At 44.0% G+C, this 20,866-nt stretch overlaps 1 protein-coding gene across 4 annotated transcripts in view; it reads right to left on the reverse strand.

Annotated features, from left to right (window-relative positions):
- The window catches only part of afap1l1a (actin filament associated protein 1-like 1a), a 231,724-nt gene that overhangs the window by 57,696 nt on the left and 153,162 nt on the right, over positions 1-20,866 (reverse strand). For all 4 annotated transcript variants that reach the window (XM_041194165.1, XM_041194166.1, XM_041194167.1 and 1 more), the window contains 3 exons: positions 14,273-14,484; positions 5,914-6,093; positions 252-335 (listed from right to left, as the gene is read on the reverse strand). In XM_041194165.1, coding sequence (XP_041050099.1) covers positions 252-335; positions 5,914-6,093; positions 14,273-14,484 — 476 coding nt within the window. The remainder of the gene's footprint in view (positions 1-251; positions 336-5,913; positions 6,094-14,272; positions 14,485-20,866) is intronic.

Genomic DNA, 20,866 nt, shown 5'->3' on the forward strand with positions numbered 1-20,866 from the left:
ACATTGAGTCATTTGGATACTATAAAGTGATTTTTACAGTGGAGCTTTCAAAACATGTGAAGCCACTTAAATCATCTTTGCAGCAATAATCTGCCCCAAGGTTGTGTAGTTCTTCTGACATTTTTACCATCAACATGGTCCACCCTACTTTCAACCAATATTTTTGAAGTGAAATTGTTCTGAACTTCAATTGTTCATGTATTTATTAAGTATAAAATATTAATTCAAACACAAACATATCTTACATTTACCTTTTCCAGTTCTAATTTTGGTAGGAAAAGTGGTGATGTTGATCCCTCAGAACCATTGCACTGGCTGCATATGTCCCTGATTATCTAGAGAAATAAAGTAAATCACATGAAACATTGAAATTCGACAGTCCATGTTGCATCTCATCCGCTTTTTATTTCCATTGAAGTCAAATGGAAGTTTGTCTCAGACTACTACCACTGATGTTGGGACTCCCACTGGCAGTAACTCAGAGGTAAATGCAGCATAAAATCAATCTCTATTGCAGTTTAAATTAGAAGGCATACTGACATAAAGTAATGAGGAAAAATTTGGGGCACAATGAAAGCTTAGAAAGGGTAACAGAATAGAACTTTGAGAATTGTTTATGAGGAAAGAGCAAAGAAAAGGGTTTATGGTATCAAACTTCTGGATTCGGGAGAAGATAAGTCTATTATATTGGGTGAGCATTTTGATGGTAAGGGAATGGAACACTGCACTGGGGAAAGTTTAGAGTTATATATATTTGATTTAAATATGGTTTTGTATATGTTGCTTATCTATATAACTGTCATGATGAGCCTTCACTATTTTTCCTTTGGTGACCTAGGTCAGTGGTCTACCTGTGGTTAGATCTGCTGAGGTTATGTCTGGACTAGTTGTTCTGCTTCAAACATTTCTCAAAAGATCTAACACTGAAATCCATGTGTGAAACAATGCAAGGAAACTGGAGAAGGATTTCACAGAATCACAGACAGGCCTGGTGTGGGGTCAAGCTCTCTTGATGGGGAGATAAGTTCTTTCTGCCTATAATAATCCAATACGCTGATTCCCTCTGAGAAGCTATGAACAATCAGAGGAAAACCAGAGTGGAAAACTTAAAAGGATTAGATATCAGACAAAAATAGTCAGGATTAAGATCCAAACCAATAAATACAAGATTCACTCAGAAAGAATGTCTATTTTCTTTCTCAGCTTTCCTAAGCTATGATTCAATACTGACAGAAATAAAATCTTCTGGACACAATCTTTTAATTTGCTCCGGTCATCTGAAGACGTTCCATGAAAATACTAACAGATTTAGTCAGAAAGTAGCAGTACCCAGTTGCTCGTAAATTAAATGGTTATTCTTTTAAGTAGTTTTTTTGTTTCCTTTATTAAGTTTGTTAATACTATAAGGAGCTTTTTTTCAAAGAAGAGTTGTGTGGAGAATTCATTTGAATTAGTTTTAATTTGCCATCTACAGTTTCAATTAAAGGAATACAACTTCTTTAAAGAGACTCTCTTAGGGTCTTAAATACTGCAGTAACGGGCTAACAGAATCACCCCTCTACTCATATTTGCAAAACTATTTCATTTGATTTGAAAACCCTTGATTAAGATGTCACAAATAATCTTGTTACATAATACTGTGATTTAACTTATTAAAAAGGACCCTTTGGTTTTTGTTCTAAACAAGGAGCCCAGTCTTACTATTTTACAGTAATTAATATGTCCCGAGAAAGCAATTTCAAAATCCATCAGATTTTTTTTCAAATGAAGCAGCTTTGACACCTATTTTAATTACAGTATACTACTACTGTAATATGGAGGTCTTGTGGTGCAGTGGTGTTTCCCTGCTCTGAGCCAGAAACTCTGGCTTTGAGTTCAACCCCAGGATTTAATGGTCAAGGACAACGCAGCCAAACAGGTTGATTATCAACCTGCAAATCTTTCCAATACATGCCAATGGCAGTGGGTAAGAGCGGGAGAGGTTCCTGGTCAGCAGTGTGATGGAAAGAAAATTGGAGCCTGTAACCATCACTATCCATAGCTCCAAACTAAATATGCATGTAAATGTGCACGTTACTATAGCAACTTGGACTCCCTGACCTATCTGTAACATACACCACTGCTATAATATACAACAACAACAAATATTTTGTATAGAGTCTCTGGGCAGGATTTTCCAGCGGTGGGTCCCATTATGACAGGGCCGAAAAATCCTGGCCTCTGTTGTAATAAAACATCCAGGTACTTCACAGGAGCATTTTAAAATAAAATATGACACTGAGTCACTTAAGGCGATATTCGGGTCAGATGGCCAAATTGTGGTCAAAGAGGTAGGTTTAAAAGAGTGTCTTAAAGGAGGAAAGTGATGTGTGTAGGCAGAGAGGTATAGGGAGGGAATACTAGGGCCTAGGCAACTTAAGGTGCAGCCATCAATTTGAAGCAATTAAATTCAGGGATGCATGAGAGGCCAGAATTAGATGATGAAAACAAAAAAGTGCAGGTACGTTAGAGATTGTGGAGCTAGAGGAGATTACAGAGATAAGCAGGGGTGAAACCAAGGAAGGATTTCAAAACAAGGACAGGAATTTTAAAATCAAGGCGTTACTTGACTTGAAGCCAGTGTAGGTCAGCGAGCACAGAAGCGGCAGACAAATGGGACTTGGTGCAAGTTAAGACATGGATAGCAAAGTTTTGGATGACCTCAAGTGTGTAGAATGTGGGAGATCAGCCCAGGACTGCATTGGAACAGTCTAGAGATAATAAAGGCATGAATGAGAAGGGTTTCAGCAGCAGATGAGCTGAGATAGGGTTGAAGTCGGGTGATGCCATGGTGGTGGAAATGGGGGTTTTAATGATGGTGTGAATATGTGGTTGGAAGCTCATCTTGGGGTTAAGTATGACACCATGGCTGCAAACAAACTAGTTTAATCTTAGGCTGTTGCCAGGGAGAGGGAAGGAGTCAGTATCTAGGGAATGGAGTTTGGAGTGGAAATTGAAAACAATGGGCAGGATTTTGAGTTCAATGTGCGTGCGCGGTGGGCGGGCCCAGGAGTGGCCAGGAAACTGGCTGCCGCCCGCGATTAGCCCCCAACCGCAATTTCACGCTGGCTGGCCAATTAATGGCTCAGTGCTGCCGGGGTGGGAGCAGGAGGAGGGCCAGTGCTGAAGTCAGGGTGGGCATGGGGGAGCGCTCACAGATGGCTCCCTGAAGGCAGAGAGCTGCCTCAGGGAGCTGAAGAATTCAAATCCAATAATGACAGATTTTAAAATCCGGACAAAATACCCACGCATCAGAAACAGTCACCGGAAGATACACAAGATGAAAATTCTGCACAAACATTTTTATTATTTTTTAAAATTAATATCGGAAACCTTATCCTGCTCTTGGGTGAGGTATCCCCAAAAAGGTAATGGCCGCCTGGTCGATTCGTCCACCTGCCAACCGTAACATTGCTCAGGCAGTGAAAAATCACTGTTGATTAATACGTTAATGGCCTTAATAGGCCTCTTAATTGTCGACAGGCGTGCTGCTGACTCTCGTGCGTGTGTGCCTGCCGACTGAAATATCGTACCAGTGTGCAATAACGTTGGGACGCTTGCACAATGTCATCGTGTGCTATTTCATGCTCGGGCGTGTCAGGCAAAAAATTCTGCCAAATGGCTTCTGTCTTTCCAATGTGTAATTTGCACCCATTTTAATTGCAGTATTCTCCTGCTGTAATATATAGGAATTAAAATTCTCATTTGGCTGATTTCTCAAATATATTTAAACATAGAGCAGAACCATCCCAGAATTGCACTAAGTGCAGTGGCGGGTGTGTAAAACAACATTTTACGCAATGGTGGGTTCTTGTGTCATATCGTCCCCTTCCTGTCTCATTATTTATGCAGTCATGGGAAACATGCTGTTTCACTGGCAGGTTTCCTCCAATTTGCCCGCCACGCTGTCACCTCACCGTTACCTCATGCTAGGCACTGTATCTGAACTGCAGCCGCATGCACAGCTCTCAATGCTTTCAGCCCAGGACTGTTGCACAGGAGACATGGCCCCAAAAGGCAATAAGACTGCAGCCCACCGTTTTTCTGATGCATCCCTGGAGCATCTTTTGGATGCTGTGGAGGGCCGCCATGATATCCTCTACCCTTGCTCTGGCTGCAGGAGGCCCATCAGTGTCACCACTCCGGCTTGGGAGGGAGTGGCAGTGGTGGTCAGTACCAATGCTGCAAAGAAGAAATTTACCGTCCAGTGGAGAAAGAAGATGAATGATCTCATCCATGCTGCTAGGGTGAGGCAGTCACCTCATACATACTCACAAGGCCATCACACATTCACTGGCATCTCACTCACTGCCAGCTCAAGGGACATCACCACTTAGTCGTACATACCCTCACATCTCCATTTAGCCTCATCTCCTCTGGAGACTGCCTCCTCAGCCCTCACCATCTTGAGGCCACTTGCACAGATCAACATGTGTCCCCACATACACACACCCTGGAATACCCCACTTTCTCAGTGCAGCCCTCGCTCTGTTGCCTCTTCCTTTGCCTGAGGCCACTTCTCCCCCTTCCACAAGCAAGCCCTAGCCCTGCAGCCATTGAAAAGCCACTTCTGCCTTTAGGTTGGTTTGGTAAGTAGAGGTCTGCCTGTGAGCCCCCCTAAAAGTGATGTGGTGCTGCTGGCGAAGCCTGGTGCTGATGACTGCGAGTGCTCCCTGAAGCACTGTAGGCAAACAAGCCTCAAAGTTCCAAGTGAAGTGCAGCTTGCTAGGTGCATGTTGCTTGATGTTCAGTTGTGAAACATGTCAGCCTGCAATCTCCCTGACTAGCCCGGATGATCCAGCATGGGGTGGTGATTCCGGTGAGCAGGCAAGATGATGTGATGCAAATGCATTGAAATTAGGTTCCCGATGTTGGATGGTGGGAAAGGCAGCCCATCGTTGATGGGCAGAGTGGATGATGGCTAACTGCTTTCATGACAAAGTGAAACCGATTTTAGTTTTCTCGTCATATTGTTCCCCCTCCCCCACTGTCCGCCATGCCGCCCGATGCCAAGAGGGGTGGAAAATTCCAGCCATAGTTACTTGTTCTGTTCTAACCCTCTTATATCTCAAACTTTTGTGAAGAGGCTGATGTGGCTGTGGGTTAGGGCTAATGGACAATAATAAATATACTACTGTCCAACAGATTTAAATTACTGTTGCTTATATTAGTGGATTCGTGCTTAGCTTGCTTGCTTAATTCTCCTCTGCCTTCCATTTTAAGAAGTATTAACCAGTTTATTTTAAATGTATGTGTTTAAAATCTCTTGTTAAAATAGCTGACAGCAGAATACCATGTGAATATTTTCAACATTTGGCTGATAATATTGGCAACAATAATATCAATGCAATAAAGTGACATAGATTTTTTTAAATGTCCTTGTGACATTTAGTGGTGTGTTACTGCACTCAACTTTATTTTGGATTCTAAAATGATAGTCTGAGCGAATTGACACTTTGAACTTTTGAAATTAGTTAAAATGTCAGCAGTGTAAAGGACACTACTGGCGATTGAGAATTGTTCTAGTGCAGTGATCAGGGAAGTAAAGGGGATTAGGAGATGACTGCTTTAATCTCTGCACTCTGGGTCAGAAATTGTTTCAGTTATTCATTTCCAAATGAAACATCTGCAGCTCATAAAATACTGAACGTAAGAGCTGGAAGCAACCTGGTACTTGAGCCTCCAGCAGGAGTTCTGCTAACATATGATAAACTGAAATGTACTAGTAGGTTTGATGTGCTCTTATCAGCCAAAAAGATCTTGTTATGATTCAAAATCTACAGAACATGAGAGAATATTTTGCACAATGGTACTCTATAAAAAATCTTGGCATTCACGATTTGTAATGCAGATACTATAAATTGTTACCAGTACCTTTAACCATTCCTCCGCTTGCTCTTTGCTTTGTACAGCTAATACAAGTGCCTCTGTTCCTGGTTGGGAGAACCTTAGTTCATGTTTTTTGCGTCGTCCATCTTTGGGCACATAAATAACATTGCACACGTTCAGCGGTAGCTCCAAGTGAGGCTGATGGTCTTTGGAGCTCTTGTAACACTAAGAAAAGAGAAATATCCATTTGTTTTGCATTTCTTTGAGGGGAATCCTCCAATATAAAGCAACACTTTTTCTCATCACTTTCTTTAAGCTAATATTCACTAAAAAGCATGGGCTGGATTTTCACCACTGAGGTGGGAAGCTCAAGTCAGGAAATCTCCGACTCAGCAGATCCAACTCTCTGGAAACAACCCCTGCACATCCGGTTTCTATTTCAAGGTCTGGGGCATGATTGAGTCTGGTCGATCACCTCCATAGGCTGTTCGGAGGCAGCCATGGAAATGGACGAGTGTTGAGATGGGTTGATTAGAAGGCCCGCCTTAGTTCTCTGAGGCCTGGGCCAATTTGTAGAAAACGCTGTTCGGCCCTCTAGCTCTGACCCCCTCACCCGCTCCATGTACTTAATATAAGTAAAACCCCTTCATACCTCCATGCCACCCCATGCCCTCTCATACCTCCTTGCCCCCTCATATCCCCATTCCACCTCCATCCCTCTTCATACTCCAATTCCACTTCCATGCCCCACATCCATTATGTTACCTCCATAACCATTTACTCAGTCTCCACTATGGGCAGACCTCAGGAGGAATATGACAATGAAAAACATTAAACTTCTAACAATCTATGAGAGTTCTCCTCATAGAAACTTGATATTGAAAAAAAACTCTCATTCATGAAACCTAATCAAAGATTTAAAATCCCCTCAAGTAGTCAGTGTGTCGTAAAATAAAATCATAAGCCACATAAAAGACAGCTAATCCTTTAATAGTCTCTCAAAGCTGTCAATGAAAATGTAAACTCAGCTCCCCTGCTCAGATAAGTGGTTCTGGAGCTTTTGAAACCCTGCCAAGCATTCATAATCAACAAAGTCCTCCATTGGAACTCAGGGACAGACAGCTAATGCCTTTTTTCTAAGCTACACCAGAAGGCTTGTCAATCAATGCACTTCCGCAGTGGGTGTCTGCTTTATTACTCTGACAGCTGCAGCCTCATTTTCTTTCATTTGTAAAGGACTAGGGATTAACATAACTTCAGATCATGATACTTAAACAGACCTTATCTGCTCTGCGCAAGCCTTTATGCCTCCTCCATAAATCTGTGACCCCCGTACTGCGGGTTAGGGCCCATGGAACACCGAAAACGGGGTCCGTTGAACTCAGCACTAATTTCAAATGGTCCTGCTGAGTTCAGGTTTCCCGTCTGTGTGATTTATGTCTTTCCCCTTCCACTTGACAGCAAAAATGGGATTTGCCAGAAATGGGGGTGGGACTTCCACATCCAGGTCCCACCCAACATTTTTAAATGCATCTGGAGTCAGCCTAACTCTGCTCTATGTCTTGATCGAATTGGCAGCTAGTTATCTAATACAGTTGTATTTACTGACACATTCTTGCATCGCCTCATTTTTCCCAATCGGATATATTGAAAAAAAAATGTGTAGAAAGTTTTCCAGTAACGGGCTCTCATTGAAAAGAATTTCCTGCCCCTATGAACTTCAGAGTTCAATTCATACACTTTGGATTGAACTTGTAGCTAAATTACTTGTTCTGCATTAACCAGTTTGAAATACAAATGTGATTGTAAATGTGATTTTTAACATTAGGTCAAAAATTTAACCTATTGTGACCGTCATTGTTAGAGATACCCAGAAATATATATTATATATATATATATATTATACATACACACGCAAGTACTCAAAAGGCAATTTGAGTCTTCTGCATGTTTTCTGACTGATTGCTTTAATTACAATCAATAAAGCTATAATGTGAGATATGGTTCTGATTTTAAGCTTGTAATTGGGAGTATAACAGAACAAATAAGTCAGATTGCACCATGTCTTTTCAACAGAAGCCAGGGCTACAGACTAAATACAGCATTGTTCAGTAAGTGCATAAATCATTCTGTATTGTCAGAATGGAGTATACACTAGTGAAAAATGTAAACTAAAATTTCAAAACTGTCTTCAGCTTCGAGGCTGAATTAATTTAAATCTTAATTCTTGCTGTATCCAGTTTCAAATGAGGATTAAAACAAAACCTCCTTCGGCCCCACAAGCACGCTTATGATTAGATTCAAACTATGAACTGAATTAATTCTCTTATTAGAGTTTGCATTGCTTTATTATTCAGACTGAAAGCATGATTAATTTACATGTGTGGTCACCTTATATCCCATTTTTCCTCTTGCAGAACTGCAACATGCTACGTAACCTAACCCAAATGAGGGTCTTGAATTTGTGTTAGCACTGAGGTGGAATTTTTCATGCCCGCTGTTAGCGATCATGATAGGTGACGTGCATGGACAATATGGCGCGATCGGTTTCATGACACGGGAAGGTAGTTTGTGATCGTTCACTCAGCCTGCTGATGGCAGACCATGTTTCCCGCCAGTCATCAGGGAGCTCATTGTAATACATCAGCATATCATTAAAAAGCCATCCTGCCTTGCAGCCCCACCGAATCATCCACCCACGTCGGTGGGAAAGCATGCCAATGTGTTTCACAACAGCACACAGGCGACATGCACATGGCGGCCTTCACTTTGGGGGAACAGGAGGTGAGTGAACAGCATTGTTCAGCAGAGTTCGCCAGGGTCGCTTGTTGCTTTGCAGGCTTCAGGGGCACCTGGGTGAAGTGCCACCCATGGAGGCAACTGTTGTCTGGGGGGGGCAACTCGGAGGCTCCGAGGCTGCCCGCCCACACAAGCAACACGAGGGCACCAAAGAGCCAGGGCACTCCAGATCTTACCCAACTCTCCCACCCCCACCACCCAGCACAGACTGATTCCGCAACCACTTTATTGGACTGCGGAGCAGTTGGACTGCACACTTTGTGCAATCTCCTTGCCAGTGCTGGCCATGTAGCAGTCACTCCTGGAGGCGCACACAGCCCCTTACAATCTCAGCATCCCGGTTTGGACCAGTGTCCCCCATGTCGCAGGCTGACAGGGCAGCCATGCAGCGCACTCATCTGTGGCCATCCGAGGAGGGGCAGCACTTTCTGGGAAGTGTTAAGAAGCGGTTACACTGGGCCAGGAAAGATGCTAAGTACGCTCATGCTAACCATGTCTGTCTCTCTCTTTCATGCTACAGGAGGACCACATCAGGATTATGGAGCCTGGTGACCTAGCTGTATGCCTGATGGCCTACAGAGAGTGGAGAAGATGAAACAGAGAGCAACTGAGGCACCTGGCTGTGCAAAGGCAGGAGCAGCAACCTCATGAAGAAGGGGCAGCAGAGGCTCCCGCACACACTGCCCAGGAGCGACAGCGAGCCGTAGCTGGCCGGCGCCTAGTGACACCCAAGGTCTATAGACGCCGCCTGTCATTCTTGCAGATGACCAAGAACCAGTGTCGCCAACGACTGCGCATGTCTAGGGAATCTGGTCACTCATATCTGCCACTTACTTCAGGACCTGGCTCCAAGAGGACATGGAGGGCATCCACTGCCAGTGGCTGTGAAAGTGACCACGGCGCTCAATTTCTGTGCCAGTGGCTCCTTTCAGGGCTCCACAGGTGACCTCTGTGGGATATCACAATCCGCCACCCACAGATGCATCCATGAGGTCATGGATGCCATATTCTCCATGGCGCACAACTTTGTGCATTTCGTCCAGGACTGGGACAGCCAGGATGCAAGGGCCATTGGATTCTCCCGGATCTTAAGATTCCCACAGGTGCAGGGTGCGATGGACTGCACCCATGTGCCACTCAGGTCTCCATCACTACACATGGTGAACTTCATCAACTGCAAGGGCTTCCACTCACTGAACGTGTAGCTGTATGTGACCACCAGAAACACATCCTGCAGGTGTGCGCACGATTTCCAGGGGGTGCGCACGATGCCTACATCCTCAGATGTAGATCCCTGGAGTCTTCCAAGGTCCACAGAAGCTACAGGGTTGGCTCCTTGGGGACAAGGGCTACCCTCAGAGGCCATGGCTGATGACACCCATGCGGTGGCCTCAGACTGCAGCAGAGTGACGCTATAATGAGACTCATGCTGCAGCTCACAATTTCGTGGAGCAGACCATCGGAATGTTGAAGATGAGGTTCCACTACCTGCACCAGTCTGGTGGTGCTCTACAATACAGTCCGCAGAAGGTGTCATGCATTGTTGTCACCTGCTGTGCCCTTTACAACCTAGCGCTGCAACAGGGTGATGAGCTGGTTGATGAGGAGAAGGGTTGATGAGGAGAAGGAGGAGCTGCATGTCTCCTCCGATGAGGAGGACACCGGACGGGGCTGAGGCTGAGGAGGTCCTCAGAGGCGACAATGACGGGGATGAGGCTGTCGCACAGGCTGGACGAGGCAGGCATGCTCGGGGGCCTCATAGCTGCTAGATTTGTGGAGGATGATGACGACATGCAGTGAGGTGACCCAACAGATCCTCACATCGCATCTATGAATGTTTGACTCCAGTCTGGCTTATGGCTGTGCACATACCCTCTGTGATAATGTTCCTGTCATGGAGATGCAGTGGAGGCCCTAATAGTCACTCGATTGCAGGATGATGAAGACATGCAATGAGGACATTCCATAGATCTTCACATGGCCTCTGAGAATGTCTGACTCTTGTCTGGCCAAGGGCAGTTTGCTTGTGCTCCGTGATCAGGGTCGCATCATAGAGACGCAGTCACGAAACTTTAGAAGTTCTGATGCTTTGTCTGCATTCAGCACCTGAGTCCTTCAGGAGCTGGAGCACAGCATCAGTGGTCATAGATGCTGAAGAGATGGGGGCCAGCCCCACTTTAAAGGTGCTGAGAGCACGCTGGGAGAATGAGAGAACTCTGTGGCACCTGCCCACTACATTCTGGCAGCAATGACCAGCACTGCTGAGGTGCAGGCGTCAGTAATGTTTCCAGGGAGTGTGAGGCTGGACCATCACTTTGGTCTGAAGGCTGCACAGAGCATAAGGAAGAGGCCCTGGAATGAGACACCTGCCTTTATCTTGTGCAGAAAGGTTTCACATCTGAGTGACAAGAAACTGCTCATCAGAACAGGCAGGAGACATTCTTGGGAGTTTATTGACAATAGTGAACAGTATGTACAAGTGATTAGCACCCGGATCCAAGCTGTGCAACTAATTCTCCTTAACTTTCCTAACCCTACCTCCACGTCTTGGTGCTCCCCAGACATCCACGGTGGAGGCAGCCTGCTGACTGCGACACCCTGTCTGTGATGGCTGTGGTGGGCAACCTCTGGAGGGTCGAGACTTGGTGGGCCCTGGCCTGCTTTCGGGGTCCTGCTGCATGGCAGTGGCACCCTCTTTGGCCTGTGAAGCTGGAGCTGTTGAGGTTACAGGAAGAGGGAAATTGGATTGGCCAGACACTCTCAGAGTCACCTGGATGGATGGCCCCGGAGTGTGCACCTGCTGATCCTCCTCCCTATGGGTGCCCAGGGGCCCCAGGCTGTCTCCTTGAGGAGCAGGGGTAGCTGGAGTGAGATCGAGCTGCCCAGCACCTCTCTCACATACACACTGTTGGAGGCCAACTATGGCATGAGCGATGGAGTTGAGCCTGCGCAGCAATGCAGGAGTGACATCCTGAACCAAGGTCTCCATGGAGGCTGCCCCCCTACCAGTTTTGACCTCGGTGCGTTGGCATGCTGATGCTATCACCTCAGACTGAAGGCAGACAGACTCCTCCATTGTGCCTTGCAATCTGAGGAGTGCAGCGGACATCCCTCCCTGATGTTCCCGAGCTTGCCTTTGCAGCGCCAGTAACTGTGACATGAACGAGTCCACAAGCTCATCATCTGACTCGGACTCAGGGACTTTCTGGCCTCTAGAAGTCCTGAGGTGCCAGACGCCTGTGAAGTTCCTGCCACCGCCTGCTGTGAATCAGACTGTGAGATGTGCTCACCAGATTGTGATCCCGGGTCTACTCTAAAGCTATGTCCCACGAGTTGTATGTCTCTGTGCTGGTGGAGGGTGTGGGTGAGCGCTGTGATGGGACTTCAGGGAGGGTGCCTCCAGATTCCTCTCCAGAGGTATCTTTGGGGCTCAATTGCAGGCACTGGGTCATGGACTCTGTCAGGTAGATGTGCCTGCAAAAGCAAGGAGAGATAATTAGTGCATGGCAGTGGCCTGTGAAAGAGGACACATCACTCGTGGCATGGGCGTCTGAAGGATGTTGCACTGCTGAATCCTCACTTGGTAGCGCACCACCGACCTCACCGTCAGCACAGGATCGGTCCATATTGTGGCTGACCAGCTGGATGGCTCTGTTTTCAAAGTCCATGAGGACCCTGATTTCGGGCATTCTGCCACTGGTCTGTGACCTCTCTCTCTTGTGTGCCAGCTTCTCCTGCATGGAAAGAGATGGAGAAAGAGTAAGAAAGGCACCTGCCGGGCCAAATGATAAGTATATCTTGCCTGTGTGGGTGGTGAGTGGTCTCATGGACAGGATGAGGACAATGACGGTGTGTGTTAGAGAGTGAATGGTGATGTCCCTTGAACTGGCAGTGAGTGAGGGCCCTGTGGACGTGTGATGGATTTGAGAGTTGACAGTGATGAGAAGAGTGACTTACCCTGGCAGAACAGAAGAGATAATTTATCCTCTTGTGGCACTGAGTAGCTGTCCTCTTCTGAAGGGCGTTGGTGCTGACCACCGCTGCCACCGTCTCCCAAGCCGAATTGGTCATGTTGCTCCTAAGCCTGCGGCCAGAGCAGGGGTACAGGACATCCTGGTGGGCCTCCGTGGCATCCAGCAGTTGCTTGAGGACCATACTGCGGTCTTTTTTCCTTTGCTGGCCATGTCTTCCATGCAGCAATGGTGAGCTGGAAACAATAAGCACTGTGCTTGCAGCTGGACTTTAAACATGGTTCCCAGCGTGATGCGGCGAAGGCTAGCGGGTGAATGGGAGCTCGCCCGGCATAGATACAGCATGTTCCCTGTGAGTGCATAAATAATGAAGGGGGTTTGGGATGATATGGCGTGAAAATCCGTCATTTTAACCGCCTGCTACTGCACTTAGTGCAAATCTGGGAAAATTCAGTCCTGAGTCTTTGTGGGGGGGTGGGGGGGGTGTATGTGGTTGAAATTTGTCCATTAAAGGTTTGCTAACAAGGGATCTTCTAAATCTGTCGCTTAATAAGATTAACACAAGATTCTTCAAAGTTATACATTTCTTTACATTTCTTGAAATCTTGTCCATCTTGCCATCAAACTGCGGTAAGTGAGCAAATTACAGGTATGCATTCCAACCCACTTATTTTCTAGGCATATGGTACAGGTATGTGTATAAGAAACTCACCTGACCAAGCTTTCTTGACCAAGAGAAAAGCAGAAGTTTCTGCTGCAATAATTTATTTTAAAAAATCTTAAATACCATCACAAGGATGTTATGTTAATATGTTAAGATTTAATTTTGCTGAACATATATCCACAGTATAAAAATGAACACAGTTCAGCCTTAATTGGCAAAAAATGGAATTCTCACAGGGAGGGCACAAGAGTGGCTGTTATGAGAAACAGAAATATCATTATGGTGAGCAGTAAGGGGTAGGTACACTGTTGAGACAGGTTTCAGACAAACTTGTTGCAACAGAGCAAAGAGAATTTTATGTAAAATCTCAATACTTTATTTGTTACGTGGGTACAGCTCATTTCAAAATAAGGCCTATATCCATATAAAACTCGTGGGGCACTCGGCATGGTGGGTCTGTTATACTCCTGTACCAGGTAGCCTCAATCATCAACTATCAGTGCACAATGTCTCACTTGGATTTCCTCCTCAAACACAACCATGTACTTTTCCTGTAGTAATGTTAATGCAGACGTGGTAAATTGATCCATTATTATGGTTGCTAGCTTATCATCACTAACAAAATCACATGTTCATAAAGTGGATGTTTTAAAGCTATGAGTTCCTTGATATTTGTTAGCAACTCATAATTAATTAGTGAATTTTTTTTCAATTAAAAAGGACATTAGGCTTTAAAGTTTAGAAGTGAAAAGGGTCCATTCACAAGTAGTGACACACCTTATATTAATAACAAATCTCCTAAAAAGTATAGTTCACACTTTAAACTACATTTAGATTTTTTTCATGAATGACATATGGCTATTTTTATTAATTTCCAAAAATATTCCATTGTGATCTATCAGTTAATTGGTTAAAATTCTAATATTCTAAGGTTAGCCCTTCCAAGTTTAAAATTGAACAATCAATTTACCAGTAGTCTGTTTTCCTTAATGACACAGAGCTGTTTGGCCCACTGCCCAAAGCGCTTCTTCCTCAGTAGAAAGGCACAGATCCTGCAATCTTTTACCAAGTCCATGGAGGCTTCCTCTGAGGGCCACTGGTGGGTCAGCCGCTGACCTTTCCCGTCTTCCTCCTCTTCATCGTATGATTCATACGAACTACTCATCACATCCGAGTCATTATCTGTGTGAAGCAATTAGTATATTTTCAATGAAGCATTGCAATCTGCAGGAGATTCAGCAGTTCTGGTATGGTTCACAAGTCACAGCTCTAAGGGTGTTTGACATCAGTCTGTATTGTTAGTAAGCTCAATATACCTAGCCTTTAGTTCTTCTTTGTTCCTCTCCTATTTTGGACACGCACCAAACTAACTCAGATGATCATGATTCTATCCAGTGTGTCAGCATTCTACATTCTTTGCTCATTCAGCACAAGTAATGAATCAAATAGAACTGGGTTCATGATTCAACTTTCTTTGAAAGAGATGCTTATCCTAATTACGTCTGTTTATTTTCTTAATATGATTTGCTCCTTGTGCTCAGCTACATGAATAATTTTGTAACTGAAATCAGGCATTATACAATTCAAATAAAAATTGCTCTGATATCAGAAAAGGTGACTTTGAGATGCTAAGAAGACCCAAAGATGGAAATGTGCATTTGTGAACATCAACTGAAACAGGATCAGGTGTGGCTGCAATGCCCCCCATTGTCAAATTGTCTCTCAAAGTTTGCAGGTGAATAATACCCACTTGAGCAAGGTACTGACTGGTCTGTGAGCAGCATCAATACAGCCATATGCCAGTATTGAGCTTTTGCAAGAGGATGGGAAGAGGAGAAAATGAGCAAGAATTAGAAAAAAAGCCTATGCCACATGAAGAATGCCCTGTGTTTGTGCATTGTATAAAACAATCTTCTTGCACAGAGTGGGGTAGAATCCAACAGCACTGTGTGAATATAAAGTGGGTTCAGCTGCTGGCAGGAAATGTTTCAAAGTTACAGTGTCCACACCTACAATGTTAATCCATCTTTTGCAGTATCAGGTGACGATCCTGCAGTGTATTTCCAACACTTCCAGTTTTTATTTCAGTTCTTTTGTAATTTGTAGTTGTTTTAAAGTATTTATTTTACTGTATATTACAGCTGAGTGGCAAATCCTGTGTATTTTATAATGCTCACTTTTCCAGCAGCAATAAATCCTCACAATTTTCTGAAACCCTTTGAGAGAAGAGTCAGTGAACATGATATGAGTTTAGATTGAAACTACTCATCCTTCTAAATGTCATGTTGCGGGTATGGAAGCCTCTGCTGCTGACTTTTCCAATGCCATCATCAAAACGACTCTGTAATCGTGCAGCCAGAGCTGCCTCCTCATCGTATTTTGTTTTCCCAGTGGAATGCTCCACTATCTTCAAGTGTTTTGCCTAATAACCCAGCTGAGAATTGGCAACGCTGCTGAGGGCTCCTGAGTTTGAATGACATTCAAATCTAGATTGAATTGAGGCGCTTTGCAAGGTAGAACGTAGTTATCTCTGTGGTGAGCCATGAGCTTCTCATTTACAGTTTTTTAAACCATTTTTAACTCCTTATAAACTCACCACCTGACATATAGAATGAGGAATTATTTTCATCCAAATTCAAATGGTTTTCACTCATCATTCCTTTAAAGTTTTGTAAAATCATTTAAAATATTTGGCAATTTGACTGACAAAAAGAAATGAAGAAATGAGGATATGAGAGATATGTTACGGACTTCTAATTTTCTGTAAAATAACTCCTGAGATCATCAAAGTATAAATAAGTTGTGAACTTGTCACAAATTAAAATGAGTAAAATTGTTAGAAAAAGCAGACCCATCTCTGGCTAATAATAATAGAAGCAGCAGCCCAAGTTATTAAACACTCCCCTCTAAAATAAATAGGCCACATTTCCGGCTAAATCCAAATAGAGTTGGGCCAGTCAGTGTACAAATGGAGATAAAGCTGGCAAATACAGATAAGAAATACTTTCAAATAATCCAACACACTTGTTACCCTTTAAAAAGCATTTCTTCTGGCCAATGTAGAAAGACACAATGGCTCTAATATTAATTTAAGAATGTGCTATGGCGGCCTGATGGAGGTGGTCTAATGGTAGGCAGGAAATTCAGCAGCTCAGCATGTCAGCGAGTGGCCTTCTAGCTCAGCCACCACATTATCACTTTATTTCCGGTTCAATTAACAGCAGTGGGCGTCAAGTGGGGCCACATGATGTGTTCTCAACTCTAGTAGTTAAAGGTGAAATCTAAAGATCCAAGTTAAAGGAGTTTGGAATGGGAACAAAAGAGAAGCAAGGGACAGATTGGAGTTCAAATGGGCAAAGGCTGTGCCTCGTGTCAGTGATGCTTCCCTGGGGATTGTGAGAAGTGGGAGAGAGATACAGCCGAACTTTCACTCCCATGTTGGGAATGTAGATTTGGGAAAATTTCCAACCCTGCATACCCAGATCGGAAGAAGGTCCCCTGAATGGTCAAATTTTCTTTCCGATATTGGGTGCTAACTGGAGTCGGGCCCACTGATCCCCCGGAAAGAGTTTGGAGGCAGCCACAAGGGTTGCCAAGTGTGGAGGCAGCCTATTTAAAAGGCTTGCCTTGGTGCTCTGTGACTTCTAACTGATAGATCCCTATGGAATATTTTTGGAAGTTAGTCAAAATAGCAATATGTCCTTTTGGAAAAAAATCTAAATGTAGTTTAAAGTGCAAACTATACTTTTTACGGCATATGTTATTAACATGAAGTGTATCGCTACTTTTCACTTCTAAACAGTAAGCAGCCCTCAGAGCCCTCACCCTCTCACACACTCCCAATGTCCCATCCATGTCAACTTATGCCGGCCCAGGCCCCCAACCACCCCCATAGCTCTCATACCCTCCATGCCAATTTAGTGCCAACTCATGACTCTCCTCAGTCCAGTCCTCAACTACAGGCTGGCTATTTTTTTAAATTTAAAGGGCAGGCTCTTTAAATGACTGACAGCTTGGCAGTTCCAAAGACCTTTTCCATTTTTTATGCACATTTGTGTCTATTCTTAATAATCCCAAAGGGATTAATAATCTCCAAAAATGTACCTTATGTCGCCAAATAATACCAGCAGGTTTAGACCTTTCCCTCAGATGTCTAAAGCCCACGAGTTGTATTTCAGAAACCTGGGTCATGAAAATTGCTTCCATTTGAAGCCAGCTGCACTTTTAAATGTGCTACTGCCTTCGTGAATGCAGACTTGTGAAATACCCCCCCACCCCTGGTGAAAATGGTGGACGTTGGGTTCAGGGGCGGGACTTCCAGTTTACAGGCTCCAGTGTCATTTTGGTTAAGGCACAGAAACCTTCCGGATTTTTGAAAATTCAAGCCATAGTCTTCCCTATCAAGAAGAAGAAGAAAATAGAACGGAGACCAAGGCGGTATATTAGGAGGAGGTCAGCAGCAGGCATGCGGTGCCATGCTCCTGGAATCAGTGCAGCACTTTAATGATCTGACTTGCTCAAGAAAAGGTGAGTACAGTTGTGTATTCACCAAATCTGACTGTGTGCATCTTCACAACCTCTCATTCTGTTTTGTCGAGCCCAATCCTACACATTACCCCTCACACTCACTTAACTTGCTGTTGCATGCATCCTTTTCTTTCCATGCACTTGCTGAGATCCTCATCTATCTATCTATCCACCACTCACCATTATCCTTGTCATGCCTTAATTGTTACTGTGTTTCACTGGCAAGTTTCAGGAAGCTGGGGGGAAACCCCTGGGCCCAACATTAAAGTGGAAGCAACGTGACAATATTGCTTTAATTGAGAGATTAACATATGGAAATTGGCAGCATGCCTCTTCCAAGGAGGTTGTACGCAGGCAGCCTGACACGCTGAAGTCAAATGTGGAAGTTGGCAGGCTGCAGCCAGCTACCTGATGTGCTATTGTGTCCACCACTTCTTATTCCCAACCACATCCCATCCCCCGTGCTGTTTCATGTCAATATTCAGCCCCTAAATGCAGAGAAAAATATAACTGCACCTGGAAGAAGTTTGCTTGTTTAAAACTTAATTAACTTTTCTGCAGAAAGAATATGATTTTGCTCGATAAAGATTTCATTCATGATGTCTGACCTCAGCTCTCACTCTGTCCTGCTGTAATTGTGATTAAGTGAGGGGCAAAAGTAATTGCTCTTACAGCATTGCTTGAAGGCCAGGAGAGGCAGCAGTGTTTCTTCTCACTCTACCGAGCTACCTTCCTCCCTGTCATTTGTTTGCCCAGCCAGCCCCATCCCTGGTCATTAGAGTTCGCATCTGTTGACTCCCAACCCCCACTTACTATTAGAAGTTGGATTACCCCCAGCCTACATCCATCTCCAGGATCAGGTGCCCAATCATTCCCAGAGTCAGACACCTTCCCTCCCCACTGAGAACCCACTAACGCAGCAGCAGGTGGAAATAAAAAGAACATTGTGAAGTAAAAACTCCAACTATGTGTTTCCCAACTGAAATTCCTCCCCCACAACCCTACTTATGAAATGTTCCCCTGTCAAAATTGGGGTCAACCTTTTAAAAATGTTTTTAATGTTTGAGTAGATGAAAGTCCGCTTGTGGTAGTGACAATCCTCCAACCTAATAACCTGTTTTTGTTGCTGAATATTGGTTGAAGCAAACACAGATTGAGTTTTGGTGAAGACCTCCATTCTGTTTGCAACCCTGAACTCCCTGTAACTTGCCAATTCAACTCTTCACTCCACTCCCTTCTAACTTCTATTTTTTGCCTTTCTACACTGTTCCAGTGGAGCTTACCATAAGCTTGAGGAACAGTATTTTATCCTTATATTAGATGCTTAATCCCTGGCCTTGACATCAACTTTAACAACTTCAGACTTTGATGAAAATTCCCATTTTCTCTCTGACAGTCAGTTCTGGCAATGCGGGATAGGTGTACAGGTATTTCTGGGGCTGGGGAGATCGCTACTTGGAGTGGGCACTGTTAGGAGCACCACTGGTGGGGTGACAGCACTGTTGGTGTCTATCTGCTTCCTTCATTCCTTCTTCCACTAAATTCCCAGGTCACTAGAGCCTGCTCCCCCTTGTGATGTTTCACACTACTTTTTCTATACAGTCGCCTCTCTGCTTCGTATATGCCTTTTATTTCTTTGACTTCTTTCACTATAGGCCTCAGTAAAAGTACCCTGAATCATGCAATTTTCGCTTCAATGGGGACAAGATGCAGGATAGAGTCGGGTCTGCTGACCAAGGAAGCAGAGCATAGGCAGCCACAGGGGTGAACGAGCGTCCAGGTGGGTTAGTTAGAAGGCTTGCCTCAGTTCTCTAGGACTTCATCTCAATTGTTTCAGAAGCTGTTAGGACCTCCAGCCTTCATCGTCCATATACCCTTAATCCCCAAACCAGCACTTCCCCCATGGTCCCTCATACCCTTCATGTCAATTCATGCTCCCGCCATACCACATGGCCCTACATAGTCTCCATTCTACCTCCATAGCCACTCATCCAGTATCCATCATGGAAAGACCTCATCAGCCATGGGGAGCTGAAAAAAAACTTAAAATGACCTAAAAGAGCTCTTACTCATAAAAACTTGATAGAGAAAAAAATCTCATTCTTAAAACCTATTCAAAGTTTTAAAATCTCAAGTGGTTCATCTCTTATAAAATCAACCTTCTATTCAGACACCAGAAATCCTTTAACAGCCTCTTTAAACTGTCAATCAAACTGTAACTCCAGAACACCCTGGTGAGATATTTGCATAAAAGCAAAATACTGCAAATGCTCGAAATCTGAAACAAAAACAGAAAACTCTGGAAAAACTGCATAGCATCTGTGGAGAGAGAAAAACAGAGTTGACATTTTGAGTTCATATGACCCCCTTTCATTTATTATTACATTAACTCTGTTTTTCTCTCTCCACAGATGCTGTCAGACTTGCTGGGCTTTTCCAGCATTTTCTGTTTTTTGTTTCTGGTGAGATATTTGTAGCTTTTGAAACTCAACAATGATAGTACTTGGAGAAATGTCAACAAAGAACTCTACTGAAACTGCATGATCAGATCTTACAGATTTTTTCTAACCTGCAGCAGATGGTCTGTCAATCAAAGCAGACCAGCAGAGGTTTTTTTTAAATTCTAAGTGATGCTGCAGCCTGTTTTCTTTTGAAGTTTAAAGAGCAGGGATTTAAAAAACTTCAGGTCATGACAGTTTTACACACCTTATCCATCCTTCAAGAACATTTAACATCTACTCCATCAATCTATGACTCACATGCTGTGGGTTAAAGCCCTTGCAAGAGCTAAAATGGGGCCTGTTTGAACTCAGCACTGAGTTCAAGGTGCCCTGCTGAGTTCAGGTTTTCTTCCTGTGTGAATCATGCCCCTCCCCAAAATTTGAACATCAGAGATTGGGGCAGGACTTCCCTTCCGCCATTTTTAAAAACCTAACACTACGAGTTTCTTCTAAAGCATAAGATATGAATTACAACATACCATGTAATGTCTTACATGCATAATTAATAATATTGATGCCTTTTTATATAAGCGGAC

The sequence above is a fragment of the Carcharodon carcharias genome, chromosome 8, assembly GCF_017639515.1.
Source record: "Carcharodon carcharias isolate sCarCar2 chromosome 8, sCarCar2.pri, whole genome shotgun sequence".
NCBI classification, from domain to species: domain Eukaryota; kingdom Metazoa; phylum Chordata; class Chondrichthyes; order Lamniformes; family Lamnidae; genus Carcharodon; species Carcharodon carcharias.